Source organism: Solanum stenotomum, chromosome 8 (assembly GCF_019186545.1).
Source record: "Solanum stenotomum isolate F172 chromosome 8, ASM1918654v1, whole genome shotgun sequence".
In the NCBI taxonomy this organism is placed as follows: domain Eukaryota; kingdom Viridiplantae; phylum Streptophyta; class Magnoliopsida; order Solanales; family Solanaceae; genus Solanum; species Solanum stenotomum.
In genome coordinates, this window is record NC_064289.1 from 59,130,863 (window position 1) to 59,155,984 (window position 25,122).

Sequence of the window (25,122 nt, forward strand, 5' to 3'; positions counted from 1 at the left end):
ATATCACAATAAAAGCTTGTAAATGTCCAACAAAACAGCTAAGTGGAAGGAGATCTTATAATTGAGCATTATTTTTTGGAAAGAAGGAAGAAAGCTTAATAAAATGGTTCTAATTATTTGGAAGAAAATTGAAATCTCAATAAATACACCCTACTAATTTAAGGTTACTCTTTCTATGAAATAACAACTACTTTGCTTTAGTCTCAAATAAATTGAGATTGATTATGTGACTTTTCATTGATCCTATTTCTCTAGTGGAAACATGGGTGGCTTTAGAGGATAGTGAGGGGTTCACTCGAATTCCTCAAGCAAAATATATAAGATATTTTTTATGGTTTTGTATATATATATATAGATTTTGAGTTTCCTAAACATAAGATTAGCTATTGCTTAGTGGTTGAGGGGATTCAAAATTCATGTTGAGGTTTCATCTAATAAACACTATTCCTTTTGTTTTATATTACTTGATCATTTTCCTTTTTTACATGCATATTAAGAAATCATAAATAAGAAGATGATTTTACTAATTCACCTCTTAAAAAGTTTCTTAAGAATTTTACTAACACATGTGAACACTTTAAAAAGGAGTTAATTGCAAGGGTAATATAGGAAACATTTAATTAATGCTTTCTTGATTTAGTAAGTTCAACAAATAATAAGAGATAACTATTTTTAATAAGATGATCAAATAATATGAGACGGAAAAAATATATTTCTATTTTAAAACCCTTTTAGTGAAAATTCTAAATTTACCAATTAGTAGTGCCATGCTTGAATAATGGAACTAATTAAATACAAATGCATGGGGTAGTGGCCAAATTCATGCGCTTCCTGAGAACAATTTAGTTTTTAATGATTGAAGCTAGTGTATTAATTATTTCAAACTTTGACATCATTGATTACAGGTGATGATTGTATTAATTATTTCTTAAACATCCCTTTTTATTTATTAAATTTTGATTTGAAACATCTATTAAAAAAAATAATGATTGATATAGTGAGTTTATAACTTTATTTATATAAATTTATAGAGTCTTAAATATGATTACACTATATTTTTCATAGATATTAATCAATGTTAATAGTTGAGAGTATAATAGGATGAAAAAAATTTGTTCTCCCATGATTTGTCAAAAAGTGACAAGTAAATAGAAAAATCAAATTAGGAAAATATTTGACCAGTAAATAGGAATGGAAGAAGTACTTATCTTCAATCAAATATTCATTCCTTTTTGTAAGCTATAGAAGTCGGTTTAGTAATTATTCCCTTTATTTCATTTTAAGTGAATTTGTGAGGTAGTGTATATCTATTAAGAAAAATATTTCAGGACATAATTTAAATTTATTTTTCACTATTATCTTTTATAAAACCATAAATATAACTTTGTAAATTATGTAATTTATTTTCTAGAAAATATAAAACTTTACTAAAGAAAAAGGCAAATATGAAAAAAGTTTCAAACATCCATTTTAAACTTTGAACAAATCAATTATTTTGAACAATGAAAAATATCTTTGAAAATTTGAAATGGAGTATTGAATATACATTGAGAAACAAAATTAGTAGGAAATATTTATGGGTTAGAGGCACAACCTAAATAAATTAATCTTAAAAGGAAAAAATTAAATAAAAAATATGAAAGTGCATTTACTAATGGGAAATGATTAAATTTATTTGTGAAATTGAATTATTTCTCATATGATCTAATATTGTTTATGCGGTGCGCAAATGTGTGGACGTACGTAGGGATAAGACAAAGAAGAATCATAAAAGAGGAAGCGGATTTTGTGCTTATGATATAGTTTTATAATACGATGATGATGACAAACTTGAAGAATATTAAATGCTCTATTAGTTGGTGGTTGCATAAAATAGGGAGATATATCAGGAAATTATACCTATGTCCTTCCAAGTGTTTGATTTTAAAATTTAAAATTTTTGTTATTAAAATATTTAAAAAATGACTTTAACTTGAAATAATTTATGTTGTCTATAATGGGGTTGTTTGGTGTGAAGGATAACTTAAAATAGTCCTAGGATTAAATTATAGTGCAATTTAATTTGTTGTTTGGTTGGCAAGTTCGGGATAACTTATCCCGAAATTAATAATTAGTATTGGGATAAGTTATCCCTTCCTATGGGTGGTATAGTAGATAAAATGACTAAATGACAAAAATGTCCCTTTAAACACTTTTTATATATTATTTTTCACATCCATGAAGGGTATTTTTATAAACTTATATGGTGTTTTTAAGATTTATTATTTTGAATACAATAAACCAAACACTCAATAAAAAATAATCTTAGCATAACTTATCATATCATAACTAATCTCATCATAACTTATCCATCATAACTAATCCCATTATAACTTGAATTCAAACCAAACGACTTCATAGAGGTAGAATTTATGATCAATTGAATATGCTCATTATTTTGAAATGTCTTGACTTTAACTTGTTAGTATATTTTTACTTTTCGAGAGTGAAGTTACTTTGAATTTTGACTTATATTTTAATATTTCCTCGATTCAATAATAATTGTTTATGATTGACTTGACATATGAATTAAAAATTAGTAAATGATATGAGTACTTTTATCAATTCATCTCTATTAAATAAAAGTTATCTAAACATTAAAAAATGAATAGTATTTAATAGCAAGGGTAAAATAGATACAAAATAATAAATGATTTTTTTTTTTGGCCAGAATGATATTTTATCTAATGTTATTTTATCTTTTTTTAACATTTTTACCCTTTTAAGTTTAATACATTTTAACTAAAAAATGGAAAAAAAAATCGATTTGTTTTAAAATAAAAAAAATATTATAGTTTTTTAAATTTTTTGGCCAAATTTTCTAGCCATTTAGCACTTCCCATAATAAATTATTCATCAATTTTATAAACTAAACAAATATTATTAAATATCCCAAAATAATATAGTGGACAAATACGAAATAAATAATTGATACTCTCTTCGTTTAACAATAGTGTTCACTATATTATTTTGGGATGTCTAACAATAATGGTCCATTTATACAATAGGGGCGTGGGAGATATTAATTTAATTTAGCTTCAAATCTGGAGAAATAAAATTAGGATCACCGTCTTTTTATACAGTACTTACACAATCCATTAATGTCCCGTGAAAAATACAGGTAACGAATTAACCATAAACCTGCGCCCCCATTAAATATTCTTCTCATTATCTTCCAACTCCCTCTCCTATTTTTTTTATAAAAACCAAATTTCATTGCCTTTTTTTTCTGCTCAATTCCATATTATCTTTTTTATTTTCCAAAACTAAAAAAAATGGAAGGAGGACTATCAGTATCAACACCAAGCTTGTACAGTGGATTAAAATGTTACTGGAAGAGGAGGAGAAGAGGAGGGTATGAGAGGCTAAACGGGTCGGGTTGTAGGAGGAAGAATCGGGTCGGGTTGGGGAGAGGAAGGTTCTGGAAGATAAATCTAAAGCCGAGGCCGAATCTGAAGCTCCGGCGATTTTCGCCGAAGAAATTGTTATTGAATATGCGGGATGCGTATGTGAATATGATGATGAAGATTGCTAATTCGAGATGTATGAGTAGTGGGATTGGTGGTGGATTCGGAACGAGGCAATTGAAAGAGTATGATGAGAAGATGCTCGTCGAGATTTACAAGTCCATGATTATTGCGCAGGGACAGTTAGTTGCTCGCGATGGTGTTGGTGTTGGTGTTAGTGCTGGTGCTGGTGCTGTAAAATTTGGCACTCCAATTCTGTGCCAACGGTAATTGACAAACAATGGAGTTTGAGCAACAATAGTGGAGTGGGGTATACACTAAAAAGATTACCCAAGGTCCTAACAAGAAAAGAAAAGAATGGGGTAAAAACTATCCACAAATCAATAAATATATTTTTCATATGGTGTCTGATTCAGGGGCGATTTTATGTATTAATTTTGGGTCATCCGAACCCGTGGTCATCCGACTAAACTCGATATATTACTTCTATAATTATTAAAGAATATATTAAATTAAAGCTTGTTGAACCCGTTCTCAAAATGGCTGGATGGTTCACTGGTATCATTGCAAGATTTCAACTCTCAGGTCGCAGGTTCGATCCCAGGCAGCCCCAATTCGCTCCAATGTATTTTTATTAACTAAAAACACATTTTTCCTTCAAAAAAAAAAGTTCTAAAAGTCAAAACTTCAAAAGTTTCCTTCCCACACACTTTTCAAGTTCCAAGTTCCAACTATATTTTTCTTCTCTCTTCAAATTTGTTTTCTATTTTCCACACAAAGAAGAAGCTTCAAGTCTCCAACTTCAAATCAAGAATTTAGAGAAATCATCATTGTCAAAGTTTAAGGTAATTTTAGTTTGTGATTTCTCTTTTTAATAAACAAACTAACAAGATAAAAAACAAATATATATATATATGTATATATCACTTTAATTTTAGGATTTTCATATAAAAAAATATTGTCATTACTTATAATAGGAAATCATCAATAGCTAAAGAATTGATTATCTCAAACTTACATATTTTGCGGATGTAACTTGTAATGAATGTGTTTCATATTATATTATCAATTTTGAAGGGTGTGATTTTTTTTTTTTTTAATGTGAAAGGGGTGTGATTCCCTTATTTTTTAAATGTGAAAGGGGTGTGATTCCTCTTCTTTCTATGAATATGTGATTTCGAATGCAAAAGAGGCATAAGTCCTCTTTTTATTATGAATGTGTGATTTTCTTATTGTTAAATGTGAAAGGGGTGTGATTCCTCTATTTTAGTTAGATTTGCAAGGATTGTGATTCCTCTATTTTATTTGAACTTGCAAGGGTGTGATTCCCTTATTTTTTATTGTGAAAGATATGAGATTCTCTTATTTTATTTTAAATTTGCTAGTTAAATTTGTGACTAAGTTGAATAGTTATTTGCAAGAATAGTTGACTAAGTTGAATAGCTACGGCAAGTGTGGAAAGAGCATTCTCCTCAATGAAGCTCATCAAAAATGATCTACGTAATAGCATTGGTGAAGAATTTTTGAATGGATGTTTAGTTTGTAAGATAGAGCGGAAGATATTTGAAAATGTAAGTAATGATGCTATTATAGATCGTTTTCAAAATATGAAGTGTCGTCGAGTACAATTGTAAACTGATGATATTTTTTGTGGTAATGTAATTTTTATGTATTGCTCGCTTAGTTATTGTTATTATAAATTTTTTGATCTTATCTTTAAAGCAATGGTGCACCCGTTTTCTTAAAATCCTGGATTCGCCTCTGGTCTGATTTTGTAAAATTCAAATAAGTTTGGTACGGATTATGTATTTATATTTAAAAACTTCCTTAATTGAAAGTGTATGATGAGAAGGTGCTTGTGGAAAATTGATTCCTCGAGATGGTGTTACGTTGGTGCTGGTCTACAAAATTTGGCACTCAAATTATGTGTCAACGATAAGTCCATAATTTACAAACAACAATAATAACATATTTGTATAGTTCTACACAAGAAAATATAAAGGAAGGGTAGGGTATGTCAAGTCTTATCCCCGACTTTATGTGAGGAAGGGGCTATTTTTCTTTGCTTCTTGGCTCAACAAAATCAACCAATGATAATTAACCTCATAACATAAAAATCAATAAATGCTTTTCTTTTTGGTTTCAACTTTATATTGTAATTAAAAGTTTGCTTAATATATATAAATAGTTTATGATAAACTTTGTGTTTTAAATCAAATTATGTCGAAAAGTCTATTTTGGAGATAAATATTTCTCACAAAAGGTGTTTTTAATTGTTAGGACTCAAAATTCAAGACCATTGATTAAGGACCTGTTTAGCCATGCGATATGGAATCATGATATGATATCTTGAGATGAAATTGAAGTTTTGTTTGAACATGCCATATGAATTTTTTGTGTTGTATATTTTCTCATAAACATAAAAATCTCATAAGTTGTAAAACTATTAAAATAGCCCCAATTGTTTATTCAATCTTATCAAATAAACAAAAATTTATAAAATTGCATAATAAATTATTACAAAGCTATTTGTTCTCCACTTAAGTAATTGTTTCATCTAACTTTAATTTAATAAAAAAAATTGAACATAAATTGTAGTGTACTAGTCTTTAATATAATCCTCCCACATAGTATATACAATTTCCTCATGTTGAACTTGTATTTTTCGATCATGTGACCGAGAAGACGAACCAACATTGTTACTTTGAGCCATTTGTTGGTCAATATCATCCACAACTATATTTTCATGCTCATAGACCATAAATATTTCATCAGTACTTTGGTATTCTCGCAAATAATTATGTAACACTACACAAGCTATGACAATTTTTCACTTGTGTATCAATATCATAATGGTTCATGCTTTGTTTCAGTATTCTAAATCTATTTTTTCAAGCTCCAACAGTTCGTTCAATGACATTGCGCAGAGATAAATGCCTTTAATTAAATAGTTCTTTGGCATTTTGAGGCTCTCTTTCACTTTCTCAGTAATCTTGCAAATGATAGCGTAGTCTTTTGTATGGAGCTAAAAATCGTTTTGCATTTCAGAAACCAACATCAACAACATAATATTTATCTACCAACAAACATTTTATAAAGAATTACTAAAAGCATATGTGACGTAAATGAGACAGTTTTGTGTAAATAAATAATATTTATTCTAAGGATGTAATTTAAAGTTACCATGTGGCGAAAATGGAAAATGTAACATTGGTTCAACAAGTGCATTCTCAAGTACTTTACTATCATGTATAGTACCTTCCCAACCAGCAGCAACAAAGGTAAATCTATATCAAAATCACAAGCACATAAGACATTTTGTGTTGTTCTTCTTTTGCGATTACGATATGCTTGTTGCACCGCTTTAGGAACCTCTTTTCTATATATGTTCCATCAATCGCACCAACACAATCCTACCAAATAAAAAATACATTAATATTAGTTTAGTGAACATAAAATAAATTGGAAGCATTATAGAATGCACTTCATAAAAATAATGTTTGTAAGAGTAATAAAAATAGTGCTTCCAAGACAATGTAAAATCATAAAATAAATATTATCTCTTTAAACAATGTTGATAGGTATAACTATAGTTGTAATAAATACAAAACGGTAGAAGTAATAAATTAAGTGTTGGAGTAAATGAATAGAACAAATTTATTACTCAACAATCGGTTGATGTGAGTTAAAGTGATTATATGTTGGTGAGAATAATAAATTTTAAAAAGTAATGATGTGATTATAAATTTTATTTACATATGAAATAAATGGTTAGTAGATATAAATGTGGGGTTGTTTTAACAAAATATGAACTCATGGATTAATTTTTGTATTAAAATATCTCAAATCATGAAATGGAATTCCCATATAATTCCATATCATGGTTTTTGGAGAATATGGAATCACATCTCATGATATGGAATCATGAGGTGAAATCAGCGTAAAATCGCATATCCAAATGCTAATTCCATCTCACGATACCATATCGACGCCTACTAAGAATAGACGTAAGTAAATCTACAAGTGTAACCAAATAAGTTTTGTAAGACTTTCTATGTAGTCGAACAAATTCTATGGAGTTATTATTGTATTTTAATTTAAAAATATTGTAAATACTCGTAAATTTTAAATGTTGATTTCAACAAAAAAGACGAAAGAATATTTATTCATAATAGAATCCATAAATATTGACCTCACAAAGTCCACTATAATTCCCAAGGCGACTGTTAACTATCAGCCTAAGTATTCGATTTTGTGAAAGGGAAATTGCTTTCACAAGTGTTATAGACGTATCCGGAATATAATAGACTTGTCATTTTGAATGAGAGTTATTTAACACAAATTCTCAACTAGCCATACAAGGAACACCACAAAACACTTAACACAGGGAGTATTTACTTTTGTCCTTATCAAAATCTAATCTTGGCTCAAAAAAGTTGTTTCTTTGTCTCTATCTCTGTCTGTTTGGTAAATCTTGTATCTTGTTGTTATGTATTTGGAAGGACTGGTAGATGGTCCTGTTTAGGGAGTTGTCAGACAATGGCTGTGTGGAGAAACACTTGGGAAACTAGAAATATAGCATTGGAAGGAAGTCAAACAGGTGAGGCTAGTGTTACTGCACAGGAGAGGGTGATAGTGAGCCTGGACTTGGTTTGTTTGCCCTGCCTTTGTCCATCATTAGGCCTATTCAATATTTACACTTCAATCCAAACTTGTTAGTCCATACTATGAATTTTCAATCTCCTTTTTGTTTGATTTGGACCTATTTGCATTCCTTACTCAAAACTATACACTTCTGCCTAATGTTTAGTGTACTATTAAGACTAAGTTTAATCTCAACATGTAACAAGCACCATCTAGCAGAAACGGGGCCAAAAGCCACTCGAAAAGGAGAAAAGAAAGGAGTGGAAATGTCACAACAACAGGTGGATCGAATTTGTGAAGAGCTTTCTTGTGCTGTAATAGTCTCAGTTCATTCTTCACCATTTTCATCTATCAGTTAGGAGGTACCAAAATGTCCTAATGTTGTTTTAAACAAGTCATTTGGAAAGTCAACCCTCAGAGACGTATTGCCAGTCCACGAGAATTTGGAAAACTTGTTTTTCAACTACTTTTCACTTTTGAAGTTATATGTAAAGTACATTCAAACATGAACAATATTATTCTCTTCTAGATGAAATCTATCGCCAAACGCCTTCTATAAAAGACAACTCTTCCTGAAGATCAAACACTGATTTGAATTGGAATTTTTGTTTCAGGCTGAGACCTGTTTAATCATAAGTACTCTTCTTCTTCGACCAATCCACTTTGTCTTGCATGTAGCATCACCTGAAACTACTTTATAACCCGCATTTGTATACAAACGTTGAGCACCAAAATCATCCTCATTAACCCTTAGGACTAGATATTCAAACCCCCAAAATCTTGCAAGAACATCACAAGCCTTGAGCAACGCAGTTGCAACTTTCTGCCTCCTGCAATTTTAGGTCTGTGTTAGCATAAAAGGCACACATAACTCATCTCTACATTCATTTAACATAGGAATTAATATCCGATTGAATCGTGAACCTGAATTTGTTCAATACAGCAATCCCAGAAATATAGATATACTCTGTTCCTCCCGGAAGGTACTGAAGAACATCATCATCGCTATATACTGTAGCATCAACCACTCCTACAACTTGTTGTTTTACCTCAGGGGTGTCAGTTGAGGCCTCCGCAACTAAACATGCATACCTGTTTAGTCAATTATTTCAGAAACTGATAATAATGATATGAGCTTCATTAGACCATCATATCTAAATTCCTTTCTGGATAAAATATTGTTCATAATGCAGTTAGATTTTCTTGTTTGTGACTGAAGCATAGTTTAGATTTTTTCAACAAGGAGAGAACTGTCTAACAGAAGAGAAAATAAATGATTTTTACCTGTCTAGTTTATAATTCTTCAGTTTGTATACAAGTCTTGAAAGTTGTTCATCCTACATAACAGAGAACAATATATGATCATCATTCTGTTTTTCCTAAAATGATGCTAGAAACAGAGAGAAAAAGAAAATCAAGAATGGGGAAGATGAAAAATCAAGAACCTGAAAGAGCAAGTACTTGGAGAAGGGAATAGGTTGAGAGAAGGCTTTAGCTTGAACGACAGCAACTTCCCTCATCATCTCTTGTTCAGTAGTCTCATTCATTCTTGTGACTTTCCATCCATTCTCATTCACTAATTCGTATTGGTGATCTCCTCTTTGTGACTTGATCTTCCTCGATGAAACTGGAAAAGAAGTAGTTGTGCTGGTGCAACATTGTTCAGTCATTGGAGAAGGGAACAGGTACTTTGATCTCCAATTACAAAAAGTTATTCTGCCTCTGTTAATTGAAAGTTGTTTGCATGTAGCATCTTTCTTCAATGTTGTTGAAATACTAGTGGGTTGCCATTGACATTGCGCAGCCATTTCTTTTCTCAAAACTCATCCTTGTGGGGTTCCGTTATTTCAGTTAGTGATGCTTTTATACTCTTCTCATTCCAATGCCTTCTGTTTTCTCTTTTTCTTTTTGGGTCGAGGCTTCCATGAAATATTACACACAATTACGTAGTACAAGTTGAATTCTCTTAGTTTTTTTTTGCGTGTGTTAACCTTTTTTAAAAATTATTGTGAAAATTCTTGTTCCGTCAATGGAAACAGACTGTCAACCTTGCAAGGTTGGGGTAATGTGTAAGGATACACAACCCAGTTCCTCCCAGACCTCACTTATGGAATTAAACTGGATATGTTGTTGTTATGTATATTTAGGAAATGAGTGTATTTTTATATAGTTATTTGATTAATTGGACTAAAAGTGAGATGAATAGGTTATAATATTAAGGGTGTGTGAGGTATGTTGAAAAATATTTTTTGACTAAAATAGGTTATGTTTGTTTGGTCCACAGAACGAGATTCAACTTCCAACATTAAGTTGCTTGTCCTCAGTAGCTTAGAGTGGTCAGTAGTTAGCTGATTAGTCATAGGTTTAATTTCTATTTGGGGAGTATTTTTTTAGTTATGGTTTCTTTTTTGTCGTTTCATCTTTGTGTATTGTTAAATAGATTTTGGACCTAATTGTCACATCATAATGAATCGAGTTGTGCTCAAATTAATAAAAGGAAACCAATTAACCTCATCTTATCTTATGTGGGACTCAACACCCTCCCGTATGTCCAAGATTGGATATCTTGGACTGTGGATAATATATGATAGGGCCCAACATTGGACTTTGATATCATGTTAAATTAATCTTAAACAAAACTCACACTTCAAAAATTAACTCAAATTCATATCAGAAAATCAATACAATTTATCAAGTATAATGATTGTATTTTGAATTCAATATTAGTTATCCTTGCAAGTTGCAATCTTTCTACGTACCAATTGTACATCATCCATCAAATACCTTATACTAATAATGGAAAAGACGCATAAACAAAAGGGACAATTATATATCAATAGTAGATGGTAAAAACAGTACCATATTAATATATTGTGTTTTTTTAAGTATATTTTTCTTTATTGTGTATTTATGGTTGTCATAATTTACAATTATTAACTTTTACGTGACGTTGTAATTATTTTAATCCCTACTATATGCATGTATTTGAATAGGTTGTTGAGAAAGATCATTTGTGGTACAAACTGACACCTGTTTACAAATCAACAATAGAACAAATACATTCAATACGAAACCTCAAAGAATCAAATTAAAGGAATAGTCAATTACTCCATATTAATTGAGTTATTTAAGCATCGTGCATTGATTTGACATAAATTAATTATGAACTACTTTTAAAAAAAAAGATGTGGTCTAAAATAAACATGGAATATTTGTGTGATTATAAATTATTTTATCAAGAATAAAAATTAAACATTGTTTTTTGAACAAGTAATAAAAGATAGTCTGTCATAAATTAAAAGAGAAAGAGTAATAAACAGAGAGTATATATTTCGAGTGTGAATAGTGATGTTCTTCTAATGATATATTGTGTATTGACCCAAGTATCTTGTCAACTGAGATCATCCTTCAAATAGATATTGCACTACAACTTTTTTTCTAGTAAAATAGACAAAAAATACTTCCTTCATTGTTAGGATGATCTGGTAAAAATTACAACTTTCCTTCAAGGTCTCCTTAGAACTCTCCATAATAAACTTTCCAGAGATGATAATGTGCAAAAGCTTAAAGTGATCCATTTGTTCTTGTTGTAGTAATCATAGTCAGGAGATCAGATATGACAACATCAAGATGACTAACATGTATTTTATATTATTCACCAAACTTGTAAATATATATGTGTATAATATTTTCCCTTCCCTACTTTTTGGAATGGAATTAATCTGACAATATATTGGCATACTAGCCAAGTTATTTATTGGAATAAGCTTTTAAATAGTTTCTTAAAACTCAATGTTAATGGATATTTGGGAAGCTCAGGTATCTTGAGGGCTTGTACAGATTTTTATGGTCATTTCAGCTACAACCTAGAGCCATCTTTCTAGGCTTGAAACTTAATTTGCATTTATAAACTATTTTTGTGGAAACTGACTCTCAAATGATTAACAACAAAATATATTAGTTAACGTATTTCATGTTTCTCAAATTAAAATACTTCCCTTGAAATCCAGCAAGAATATGATGTCTCTGTATATCTAAAATAACGACTTTCGATATTTATTGTCAATCAGTTAATACAAATTTTCTAAGATTTATACCTATATTTACTTGTGGTATTGTTTTACAACAAACAAATATTTGAAACTTACCTTCATCACCAAGACTAAAATTTAGTTCAAATAATCTGTTTTCGAACGAGATATATACATATTTTGAATATGTGAAATATACAATAAAAATTAGTATATGTAATTAAGTGAATTTAATAGGAAATAATATTATCGATCGATATTCTATATGTTCAGTCAAAACGTGCAAGGAAAAAGAGGATTTTCGAACCTAAACCTTCAAGTGTGTATTGATTATTTATGTACATAATAAAATAAAGGGCTAAAATTAAGCTATATAGTACCCAAATTGACCCTTGTAATTTGGTTGGATTCCTTCTACTATACTCAAGTTCTGTGGCCCCTTTATTCATTAGAAAATGAAAAGAAATTAGAATAATTATTAATTAAAGAAAAGTATATATGGAGTGCCATGGTTTTAATGATCATGTTATAAGGAATAAAATGAGGACCACCTGTTTTTTTTTTTTTTTTAGATAATAAAAAGTGAAAGACACAGCCCATGCTGCCATTCTCTCCGCTTCCAATAATATTATACCGATAACGATTAAAATCTCTTCACTCTTAATAAAAAATTTCAACCTTTCATATTAATTTTCTCCTTATACGTACATCTAAGTTTCACATGATCAATCATTTTCCCGGCTTATGTGGAAATTAACAATGTGTCATGCACCCACATCGTCCTAATAATTATGACTACTAAAATTGACATGCTATTTTTTTCCGCGTATTTACGCCTTTAAGGTTTGATACTATTATTTCACCGTTTATTTCAAAAATACTCTTTAACATACCGTCATATTGTCCACCTCAGTCTACACGATATTTCCAAAAGGCTTTACCTTTAGTCTTTAGACAATAAACCTAGTTGTGACACTATTATTTCGTTGTCTTTCATTTTTCCAGCTACTAATATTAAATTTTTTTTGTATACTCAATAATTTGATATGAATCTAAATTTGTTATATTCTGTGAATTTCCAATATTGAATTGTTAAATCATTTGGAACAAAAATAAAATAAAATTGCATACTGTTTAGCTGTGAATAAATCACAGTTCACTTTTCTCTCTGATTTTGCCTTGGGATTACTCAAAACTTTATCTTATATATGGCCAACTCAAAAGTAAAAAATAAGGCAATGTTATGATGAGATGAATATATATAAAACGATAATTTTTATATTTAAAGATTTATCAAATTATAAATTCACTTTTGGAACTCAGTAATTTTAATTTGAACTCTATATATTTAATTTATTGAGAAATTCACTAACGATATATATATATATATATATATATGAATTTTAAATCCAAAACCCTTAAATTTAAATACTAAATCCATTTCAATAATTGATTTTATGATTATTTTTCAGTAAAGGATCATATTTACTTCTTTAAGATAAAAAATCTGATATGTTTTTTTCAACAAATATATATTTCAGAGTTATATTTATCCCTCACTTGTTAAAATACATATTTTTATCCTTCATCCATTAAAATTTTATTTTTAACTTTAAAAAATCCCATGTTATATATATACTTTTATCATTGAACAGAAAAACAGACTAATTTTTAATATAATCATTTATGAGGTGAAATGATATATATGCAAGAGATCAATGATGTTTTAAATTCAGCTAACAAGAATTGACAGAACCATATATTTTGTCATTTTACCAATAAACTTCATAAGTCAAAAGTGGTGAATGAATTTTTTTACTTTTTTAATATATGATTTTATCCATGTCATAGAACATGGTTTTGTCTGCAATGTGCTTTGCTCTCATTATGATTTGTAATGATTTTACCTTTTTGCATTTTTCAGTGCACCAATACATTTTCAGTTTTTTTTCTTTTTTTTTTTTCCTGTGTGTAATGGGGTTGTATGATTCTTAAATAAACATTAATTATTTTGATTAATTTTGTAATGATATGAACAAGAAGAAAGAAGTACCATGATTGGGCTAACTCAGCAAGCATTGATCTCCCATGTGAAATTCATAATGACTTGCACAAAAAATATAAACTCATCTTCTTTACTATACATAAACCAATTAAGCTAAAAAGGAAAAACAATTAAATAACTAAAATATGGATAATTCTAAAAATTTAACATGATTCTTTTATATTTGCCCAATTTAGAAATGATTGCTTGAAAGCGAAATAGTATTGTAAATATGAATTGTGATAGGATAGTACCCTTCATCCTTAATCGAAGGTTTTCAGTTCAAGTCTTAAGAAATGAAACAACTCATGATGTTGGGAGCGCCGCTCAGAAATGGGCCCTACAACACACGAATCAGAATTTGATCGAATCCTACTAAATACTCTTTCATCTTTGATAAGAAAATTCGAATTTGAACCCTACTAAATGCAGGATCACCTTTGTTAAAGAGATTGAACCTTATTAAATGCAGGATCACTTTATCAAAAAATATTTTATTCATTACAGAAATCAAACATAGTGGTATCAACAAATTAAATGATTTAACTATTGAAGAATACAATAAAATAGATGAGATTTCTAAAATAAAGGAATTCGTGATGTCGAATGCTTTCCTCTTTTAATAGATCTTTAACAACACAAATACAAATTAGTCAGATCAATATGTATCGATATGATAGGGGAAAAAACAAATGAGCTGAGGTTAATTTTGCCTTTTGTAGAATTTAAGGAGGTGAAATGTTAATACTTTTTCCCAAGGGGCATTTTATACACCTTTACAAACATGTGGGTTCCACAAGGTATTATTTTAACATTTTTCAAAAAGCCGGCAGAAAAAAAACCGGCCAAATGGGACCCGTTATACGCTCCTTGTAGGACCGGTGTTCAGACCTGTTTGCTTCGGTTCCGAACCACTTATTTGAATTTGTCGAACGTTAATTTGTATCAATACTTTTTCTTTTTTGGTTTTTATCATTAAAATATTTAAATTAATATAAAATGATATTTTATTCATCTTATTTTAGCTCTTTTGATCAAGTTTTCAAAATGTGTTAACTTGAAGAAAAAAATGTTTGTACACAAATGGGATATAACAAGGATAAGATGTACATAAACCATATAGATTTCTATTTTTATGGAGTAGAAAAATTGTTTATGAGAAAATTGAATTGTCAAATCGAGATTGCAAGAAAATATAATTAAAAATCACAAGAAGCAAGTGCATCAACATTTGGCTACTTACTAGCCTTCTATTATAAACCTCGACTTCCAAATCTTTCGATTGATAATCATGTTCTCGATAAGCTAAAATTGAGGAGAACATTAAAGTTTTGCTTATCTTTGAAAAATGCTACTATGATAATATTAAAACAATAATTTATGTTTGACCAAGATTCAACGAGGAATGTTCTTTCAATTGGTTAAAAAAATAGCTTATATTGCTACTACTAAAAATACTTATTTTTTCCATTAAAGCTTGACCAAAAAACCTCTATTCACGCTAAACTAGATATTTTTACTTTTAACTATTCATATTATTAATTTGTTTGATAATATTTAACGATAAGCAAAAATAAATAAATTTTGACTCACAGGGAGAAAAAGTCTTTAATGTCTTTTCCTCTCTCTCACTTTGATGCCATTTTCAAAGAAGAGAAACTTTGGCATATCCAAGATTTTTTTTCTTTTCATAATATAATTCTAACTTAACTATCTTCTTGGTGCCATTTTCAAAGAAATTGAATTTGGCCCAACTTTGATTTGTTTTTTCTTTTGTAATAATTCTAACTTATTACTTTTCATTATTTAATCCAATCTTAACTTCCAACATGAACTACTTACTCATAATCCAATGTTTGCTTCAAATAAAATAACTTAACCATAAAAAAATACAAACCAAAGATTAACTTTCAGCGGAATATAAAAATATAGGTGATTTTTTTCTATTTGTTTAAAATCTTGGTAGGAAAAATTATTTGTTATTTGTATTGGTGAGAAGTCATAGATATGTCATGAAATTAAAGGACAAACGATAAAAAATATATAGCATGCATATCTTTGATTCAATGTTTTAAAAACCTTGGGATATACATTGATATATACCAATTCTTTGATTCAAAGTCTGAAAAAGGCTATAGTAAGTAGTAAAGCACACTAAACCAAAGTTAGTTGTGTTAGTTTTTTGGATAATTTTTAATAGTTTTTAATAACTAGAAATCTAGATTTCTAGGTAACCGTCTTCAACTAACTTATTGATTGTTACATTTTGTCCACCAGGAATATGATCCACTAGTGAGTTTAAAAGATTTTCGAGTCAAGAGTTTATTGGAAATAATTTCTATTTTTGACTTTTGAGATAGGGATAAAATATGCATACATTCTACTTTTTCAAAACTCTATTTTATGGAGTATGGATCTATAGTCGTGAGTTTAAAGGAATTTGAAATCACGTGTCACTAAAAAAAATAAGTAGCAATGAAACAAATATTTTTGTCACTAAACAAGGGGTAATATCTAAATATAGTCTACCCTCTCCAGATCCTACTTGTGAAATTATACTGAATATGTTATATGCATTGTAAACAATAAAAATAAATTCGCCGTTCATTTTATTTAACGACGAAATAACAAAAAATATATTATTAGTTGTGAGCTAGTAATTAGCAATATTAGCTCAATGAAGAATTCTATAGCTAATTTATGTTTTTTTTAATCTCCACAAGATAGTGAACTAACATGAATAGAAGACATGACCAAAAAATAAATGAAAGAGACACAAGTCAAGAGAAAATTAAGAATCAAAGAAGAAGAAGAAGAAGTACCTTAAAAGAAAAGGGCAAATTCCAAAGATGATATATATAAAATAAAGCTAGCATTTCTTCTTTAGCCAACAAATCATCAACTTGAAATAGAAATTGCCTCACTTGTTTTGCATGCAGAGTGATATAAATATATGTAGTCAATAAAGTATCAAACTTTGATATCCTTTTATTTGAAAAATCAGTGGAGGGAAAAGGTTTGTCTATATAGTGTTATTTCCATGTTTTCTTTTTCCAATAAAATAAAAAATAAAAAATGATAGAGTACTAATTGTAAAAAAAAGTTTAATTCCTATACACTGATAATAAATATTGTTTACACTATTAGGTTAATTTAATTACTGCATTAGGTAATTAACTTGTCATGTTTTTAGGAATGAATTTCCCCTCTCTCTTAAAGAAATAATAGATCTTTTAAACAAATAGAATTAAAATATACAAAATAAAAATGAATTGATCGAATACAACGATAACAACACACAATTACAAGTCCATCTCATTTTAAGCAATCTAAGTGGGTGGGTGACAAATAAAAAAAATAGTATTGCTATATACTGTTCCTTTCGGCTATAATATATCTTTAAGCTAAACAGTCGATGTATTTTTTCATCCTAGTATTGCTAAATAATTTTAACTAACATTTTTCATCATATTGATATGTAAAAAAAATGGAGTTTATAATATTATAGTTTTTGAATTTCTAAATATTTTGTTTAAAATATCAAATTAATATAATTTAATTTAATTTAAAAATTAATTAAATTGACTTCTAAAATATGTAACATGAGAATTAAAAATGGATAGATGAAGTATAAGTTCTTAATTTATAAAGAGGCATAGAGAGAGGTTAGGAACTAGGGTCGGAAATTTGTGCACAAAAATGATAGTATTCCTTTGTATAAAAAAGCAAAGCAAAGAAAAAGCTTATTGCTTTTAATTTTAATTTGAGAGAGAAGGGAAAGAGGGGAGGTGGGGAAAAAGAAGGGAATTTTGGCCAGCACCAAAGTTTATACTACCAGCTTGTAGTGTACAACTCTATAGGAACCTAAAAAAGTTAAAGAAAATTTTATAAAGCCTATTTTACAACTAGTGTATACCCAACAATTTGGAGAACAAGTGTACTTTCAAATTTGTTGCTTTGTTGTAGAAAGCAGAGTTTGAATCATCACATTTTGGGTGTTTTTTTTTATTCTCAAAAGAATTGTGTGGGGTTTGTTTTGTTTCTTTGGAGAGTTGAGAATTTTGATGTTAGAGGGCTTGGTTTCAAGTTTGTTTCCATAAAAATCCAATCTTGAGAATTTTGATGTTAAAGGGTGTAGTTTCAAATTTATTCCAATAAAAAGCTCTGCCTTGAGACATTTTTTTTTTCTTTCAAAATAATTATCTGGGGTTTGTTTTGTTTCCTTGGAGAATTGGAATATGATGTTGGAAGCTTGCTTTCAAGTTTTTTTTTGCCATAAAAATCCAATCTTGATGTAAGAGGGTGTAGTTTCAAATTTTGTTCCAATAAAAAGCTCTGTCTGAATCATCACATTTGAGGTTTTTTCTCAAAAGATATATGTTGGAGGCTTGAGAATTTTGATGTCAAGTTTGTTGCCATAAAAAGCTGAGTTTGAATCATCACATTTGGGTTTTTTCTGAAAAGGATTATCTGGGGTTTGTCTTGTTTGCTGGAGAATTGAGAATTTTGATGTTACAGGGCTTGGTTTCAAAGTAGTTGACACAAAAATCCCTTCTTTAACGGTTTTGATACATATTTAAACAAGAATGGCAGCTGATGGTGCATTGTCTTTCTCTGTGGCATCTGTGGTGGAAGATGTTCTTCAGCAGCATGGAAGTAGATCAAGAAATCTTGATTTGGATGCCCGACGAGCAGAGGAAGCAGGTAACTTTCTAATGCTCCTTCTTGCTAATTACCAGTTTGCAATTTCTTCATTTGTGGCTAATTCAAGTATTGAGTCCATTTGGGCCAATAAATATTCATTAGACTTTTTTTTACGTATATGCACAGTGTAATTGGGATCCAATTGTGTTTTGGTTGGAGATTCATTGTTACTGACCTGTTTATGTACTCAGTCAGCTCATTCTTTAATAGATTAAGAGGAGCATGGATTTGAAACTGATTTAATGTTGTTAAATATTGCGGGCCAAAAATAAGTTAGAAGTGTCGAATATTTAACAGACATTATTTTGACTGCTTATTTTCTACTTTATACGGAATGATATCGACATAAATCTTTATTTGTAGCAACAAGGAGGTATGAAGCAGCAGCGTGGCTGAGAAAGGTGGTGGGATTTGTGGGAGCAAAAGATTTACCAGCTGAGCCTTCTGAGGAAGACTTCAGGCTTGGCTTAAGGAGTGGAATAATTCTTTGCAATGTACTTAATAAAATGCAGCCTGGAGCTGTGTCCAAGGTAAAATACAATCCAAAACATTTCCGTCCCCCCACACCAGTGCAACCAATTAATCAAATGTCTAAGCCCCAAAATAGTTGCGGTCGTCTATATGAATCCTTTGTATCATTCAGCTCGATCGATTTACAACCAAGAAAATCTTCATAGTTTGTTGGACTTGAATTGTTATCTTTCTACCTTCAAAACTGATCTTGATCAACAACTGCAGGTTGTTGAAAGTCCGGTTGACTCTGCACTTATTCCTGATGGAGCAGCCTTGTCTGCATACCAATACTTTGAGAACGTCCGTAATTTTTTGGTTGCTGCACAAGAGTTGGGGATTCCTTCTTTTGAGGCATCTGATTTGGAACAGGTTAGTATAGTGCCTTAATGTTAGCCAAATTGCCAAATAACCTATTACTAATAGTAGTGCAAGGTTTGTTACCTGTTTACTGAAATTTTGGTACGTCTTATAGAAATTTAAATACAAAGTTTTTGAGTCTTAGTGGTGATGTATTGTCATTCTCACGACTGTGAATTGGATTTGCTGCTTAATATGGAGTCACCTTCATTGATAAAGCTGCATTTTAAAAAAATATAATTATCAGGGTGGAAAATCGTCAAGGGTTGTCAGCTGTGTTTTGGGACTTAAAGCCTACAGCGAGTGGAAACAGACAGGTGGGACTGGAGTATGGAAATTTGGTGGAAATGTAAAATCCACAACATCAGCAAAACAATTTGTACGCAAAAATTCTGAGCCATTCTCAAGTTCTCTCTCAAGGAGTATGTCAATGAATGAAAAATCCACGAATGGTGTATGCACTGAGGCTGAAAGTAACAAAATGGTAGGTAGAATCTGCTAGACGAACATTACATGCTTTAGCAATAACGGATCAATGACATGATTCATCAATTAAATCTTCTCTTTACAGTCCAGCTCTTCCTTAAGCAACCTTGTTCGTGCAATTCTGATTGATAAGAAGCCTGAAGAAGTTCCTAATGTAAGTTGGAATGCAGTAAATTTCTTACTGTTTTCAGATAAATTTTCCTTCTAGATTCTTGTAGTTGCGAAAGAAACTCTTGTCCAAGCCTCAATTTTCTTGCTCCTGCATCATTTTCAAGAGAGTTACTGACCAAATTACAAGGTGAACTAAGAAAAAGAGTAATGTTAATCAGGGTAGACTTTTATCAAGTAATTTGCCACTATATTGCATTGGATGTTGGTATCTAGTGTCGTTGTTCTAAGATACAGCAATGGTGTACTTGCTGCAGCTTGTGGAGTCAGTGCTGAATAAGGTTGTTGAGGAGTTTGAGCAGCGGATTACAAGCCAAATTCAATTGGTAAGTTTACTTCTATTAAGATACAGCAATGTTATATTTGGTAGTCACAACTGATTGGTTCTTCGAGTCTCTCTCTTTGGGCGCCACACTTGTCTAAACGTGTTTTTGTTGGATTATGTCATTTGATGCCTTTTGAGTATATCTCATGTTCTACCAAAACAGAACATATAATGGCTTCTCCACCTTTTTGAATTTGTTATCACCCTTTGTCTTCTTCTCTGACACTGTATTTGGATAACCTTCCATCAGAACAAAGCAATAACTCCAAAGGACTCGGCAGTTTCCTGTGGTAACAAGTTCCTTCAGAAACATTCTTCGGCCAGCACAAAGGTAATGCCTCTCATTTTTGCAAATCACTAGGTAATCAATCATAAAGGTATTTTTTTTAATGTAGAATAGAGGATCACTCATACTTGCGCATTACTTTTTTTCTCTTTCTCAATTAGACTGACCAAAGAACCGTAACACTGATGAAAGAAGAGAATCGCATCGTCAATGAGGAACTTCAAAGAAGGCACATGATGCAGAACACATTTGTTGACCAACAGCAACGAGACATCAAGGTAAAAATCAAAACCAGGCATGATCGGACTCCCAAACATGGAAGTTTTGGATTTTCCACCTATATTTACGAACAATGATGTTCCACTGCAGGACCTGAAGCAAACTCTTTTGACTACGAAAGCGGGTATGCAGTTCATGCAAATGAAGTTTCACGAGGAAATGCAAAATATTGGTAGAGTCAATGCACTTGACAAATGTTCCCCTTTTTTTCCTTTCTTTTCTATTGTTGATTCCTTGAGCTGAGTTTGCTTCCATCTTGTAATATCCCTGCATTATAGGCATGCACGTACATGGCCTAGCACACGCAGCTTCTGGTTATCATAGAGTTCTTGAAGAAAATCGCAGGCTTTACAATCAAGTGCAAGACCTTAAAGGTATCGTTATTGTAACATCCCACTTTGTTCATCTTCATTCTCTCATACATGTTTTGAAATGAAAAGGTTGTTTGTTTGTGCTCCAATTCAGGAAGCATAAGGGTTTATTGTCGAGTAAGACCCTTTTTGCCTGGGCAATCAAGTTATATCAGTAATGTGGATCATATAGACGATGGTAGCATTACAATAGGTGTTCCATCAAAGAATGGGAAAGGACGCAAGTCTTTCAATTTCAATAAAGTATTTGGACCCTCCGTAACTCAAGGTTGGTTAGACCAATCTTAAAATGTCATGTATACTTTAATTTTAGCATCAAGTAGCTCTCTTCATGGCGTATTTTCTTCTCTATTTTGGTTGTTCACCTTTTACATTTCTCTACTTATTTTGTGTGGCAGGAGAGGTGTTTTCAGACACACAGCAACTGATTAGATCAGTTCTGGATGGGTACAATGTGTGCATTTTTGCTTATGGTCAAACTGGATCAGGAAAAACCTACACAATGGTTAGATAAAAAAAAATTCATATGTACAACTATTGTCATATTTTCCCTCTTTTACGTGCTAAGAAGTTGTAAATTTCTATTCAGACGGGGCCTAAGGATCTTACAGAACAAAGCCAAGGGGTGAACTACAGGGCATTAGGCGATTTGTTCCTTCTTGCAGAGCAAAGAAAGGACACCTTCCTCTATGATGTGTCTGTGCAAATGATTGAGATATATAACGAGCAAGTCAGGGATCTCCTTGTTTCTGATGGTGTACACAAAAGATATCCTTTTCAGTTCTTTTCAATTACATTTTTATGATCTTTGAAGCTTTGCTCAACTTGACTATCTAATATATACATGCAAGGACATTCTTATATTGAGTCCCAATTATATTAACTTCTCAATGTCTTTATGGTAAGCAATAGAATTATTATTAGTCCACTGTTCAGTTTTTTACTTCCCGTCTTCCTTAACCTATTGTTACATTAGAAATTCGTAGTGCTTCTCAAGGACTAACAGTACCAGATGCAAGTCTGGTTCGTGTGGCTTCAACTTCCGACGTCATTGATTTGATGAATCTTGGACAAAGGAATCGTGCAGTGAGTGCAACAGCACTCAATGACCGCAGTAGCCGCTCTCACAGGTGTGATGGATATTCCGTCTTTCTTTGATTACTTTCTAGTACTTTGCAAGAACTTCAAATGAAAATGAGAACTGTCTTGTTTTTTGGCCTGCAGTTGCCTAACTGTTCATGTCCAAGGAAGAGACTTGACTTCTGGAGCCATTCTTCGAGGCTGTATGCATTTGGTTGATCTTGCTGGAAGTGAGAGAGTAGATAAATCTGAAGTAACAGGAGATAGACTTAAAGAGGCACAGCACATTAACAAGTCTCTCTCAGCATTAGGTGATGTAATCTCTGCCCTGGCGCAAAAGAACGCACATGTTCCATATCGTAACAGCAAACTTACACAACTACTTCAAGACTCACTAGGTAAGGGCATATATTAACTGATCAAAGCTTGTATCTTAATGAGGTTCTCTTCTTTCTCTTAAGTAAAAATATGATTTGGGATGTCATTCGTTTTAGGTGGGCAAGCCAAAACATTGATGTTTGTTCACATAAGTCCTGAACCTGATGCCATAGGAGAAACAATTAGCACACTTAAATTTGCAGAACGTGTTTCTACTGTTGAACTTGGTGCTGCCCGAGTACATAAAGACACTACAGATGTCAAAGAGCTCAAAGAACAGGTACACCATATCTCTTCCCCCACCATCAATCATTCCTTCTTTCTATTATAGCACGAGTTTGTAGTCCATGTATACATGCTCACGTATGATTATTTTCATCAGATTGCTAGTCTGAAAGCTGCCTTGGCAAGAAAAGAGACGGAACCGGTCTCCATGAGTTATAAGGTTACTAGCAGTCCATGTGGCTTGCAGTCATCACCTTTTCAATCTAATCTACAAGGGAGAGAGATGTTGGGGAATTCAAACATCCAGAGGAGACCAGTGGAAGATGTAGGCAACAGAGAGGTAAAATTTCTACGACTGAATTGAGTTCAATCGCTTAAGGATAAATTGCAGACCCCTTCCTGTTTAGCAGAAGAATATTTACTGAGGTCTAGTACACTAAGGGTATTTCCATCGTGCTCTTCATATTAATAAGAATCTGAATTACTTCGTGAAAAGTATCTGAATCTATAAATGTTTTGTGGAGTTATTGCTATATAGTTAAATAATAAATATGGAAATACAACAAAATAGCTTCTAATGATTCTTATAAGCTTCCATCTTGATACATGCAGTTATCATCGTGTTTGACATATTATAATTTGCTTTAATTTGCAGGTCTCTAGTAATTCTGCATCCAGACAAAGGAGGCAAAGCTTTGATCTTGATGAGTTATTAGGAAATTCCTCTCCCTGGCCACCTGTTAGCAGTCCTTCCGAAAACTATGTAGAAGATGATAATAACATGAGCTCAGGTGAGTGGGTAGACAAGGTCATGGTGAACAAACAGGAAGCTGCCCGTGGAGTTGGAAACCTGTTTGGATGTTGGGAATCCGAAAAAGGCAATGGCTCGGATGTACTTTATGAGAAATATCTTTCAGATTCATCTAAAGTATACCAAGAAAAAACAAGTAATCTTTTCCAAATGAGCAATCACTTTGACATCACTGCTACTGAAGATTTAGATGAGTTTGATGCCACTACCAGTGATTCGTCGGAACCAGATTTGCTTTGGCAATTCAATAATTCAAAAGTTAACACTTTCCCTAGTAGTGGGAATGGCTCAAAGATACAAAAACCAAATACAAAACCGGGAAAGATCGCAGAATCAAGGTTAGTCTTAAGCCCATTCACTTTGTAGTTTGTTTGTATCTCAAAAGTAACATGCTTCTTGTAACAGAACAGTAGTCAAATAGCAATCTTTTAATAATAATTTGTTCACTGCCTATTTTAGGAATGTGGTTCATAAAGTAGGGCCTCCATTATCACGACAGACAAGTGGAATTAGCCACAATCAGCGGAATGGCAGACAGGCAATGACTGCTGAAATGAAGCGAAAATCTGGAAGCAGGAAGTAGGACAAGAGTTTACAATTCTTCTTATTATTTTTTGGTTATTATTGTGGCGAGTGAATGAGAGTGGTTTTGCATTTTTTATTTTTTTTACACAGTTTCTTTCTTTGATTTTTCCCATCAAATTACTTGTGCAAATGAGGCAATAATTCCAGTTGCTTGTAATTTTTGTATCATTCGAGTTGTAAGAGTTCAAGTTCGTGTTGCATAGCGTTGTAGTAGGTAGCAGAGTGTGACGATCCTCAAACGTTATTGTTTGATTTGATAGTCTGTGGGATTCGACTTTGTAAATTTTGCACATATATATACAATTTAAAGAGTGAGAACTGAAAATATG

At 31.3% G+C, this 25,122-nt stretch overlaps 2 protein-coding genes across 2 annotated transcripts; both read left to right on the forward strand.

Annotated features, from left to right (window-relative positions):
- Nucleotides 1–3,153: 3,153 nt before the first annotated feature.
- LOC125874113 (uncharacterized) lies at nucleotides 3,154–3,913 on the forward strand. Its single transcript, XM_049554935.1, has one exon. It carries the CDS (start codon nucleotides 3,315–3,317, stop codon nucleotides 3,774–3,776), a length of 462 nt encoding a protein of 153 aa, XP_049410892.1. The 5' UTR covers nucleotides 3,154–3,314; the 3' UTR covers nucleotides 3,777–3,913.
- A 14,087-nt stretch (nucleotides 3,914–18,000) lies between these two features.
- Nucleotides 18,001–25,122, forward strand: LOC125872392 (kinesin-like protein KIN-14I). The gene is made up of 19 exons (XM_049553109.1): nucleotides 18,001–18,929; nucleotides 19,293–19,459; nucleotides 19,668–19,811; nucleotides 20,047–20,283; nucleotides 20,371–20,439; nucleotides 20,711–20,779; nucleotides 21,029–21,109; nucleotides 21,226–21,342; nucleotides 21,434–21,515; nucleotides 21,622–21,717; nucleotides 21,809–21,982; nucleotides 22,113–22,219; nucleotides 22,304–22,482; nucleotides 22,686–22,844; nucleotides 22,939–23,192; nucleotides 23,289–23,452; nucleotides 23,555–23,737; nucleotides 24,053–24,546; nucleotides 24,668–25,122. The coding sequence occupies exons 1-19, from the start codon at nucleotides 18,812–18,814 to the stop codon at nucleotides 24,789–24,791; spliced, it is 3,018 nt and encodes a 1,005-aa protein (XP_049409066.1). The 5' UTR covers nucleotides 18,001–18,811; the 3' UTR covers nucleotides 24,792–25,122.

What these genes read in the sequence shown, in the direction of transcription:
- LOC125874113 (XM_049554935.1), top strand. Translation starts at nt 3,315, where the DNA reads ATGGAAGGAGGACTATCAGTATCAACACCAAGCTTGTACAGTGGATTA.
- LOC125872392 (XM_049553109.1), top strand. Translation starts at nt 18,812, where the DNA reads ATGGCAGCTGATGGTGCATTGTCTTTCTCTGTGGCATCTGTGGTGGAA. An exon ending in AGCCTGGAGCTGTGTCCAAG is followed by an intron (nt 19,460 to 19,667) that starts GTAAAATACAAT and finishes CAACAACTGCAG; the next exon opens with GTTGTTGAAAGTCCGGTTGA. An exon ending in CGCAGTAGCCGCTCTCACAG is followed by an intron (nt 22,845 to 22,938) that starts GTGTGATGGATA and finishes TTTGGCCTGCAG; the next exon opens with TTGCCTAACTGTTCATGTCC.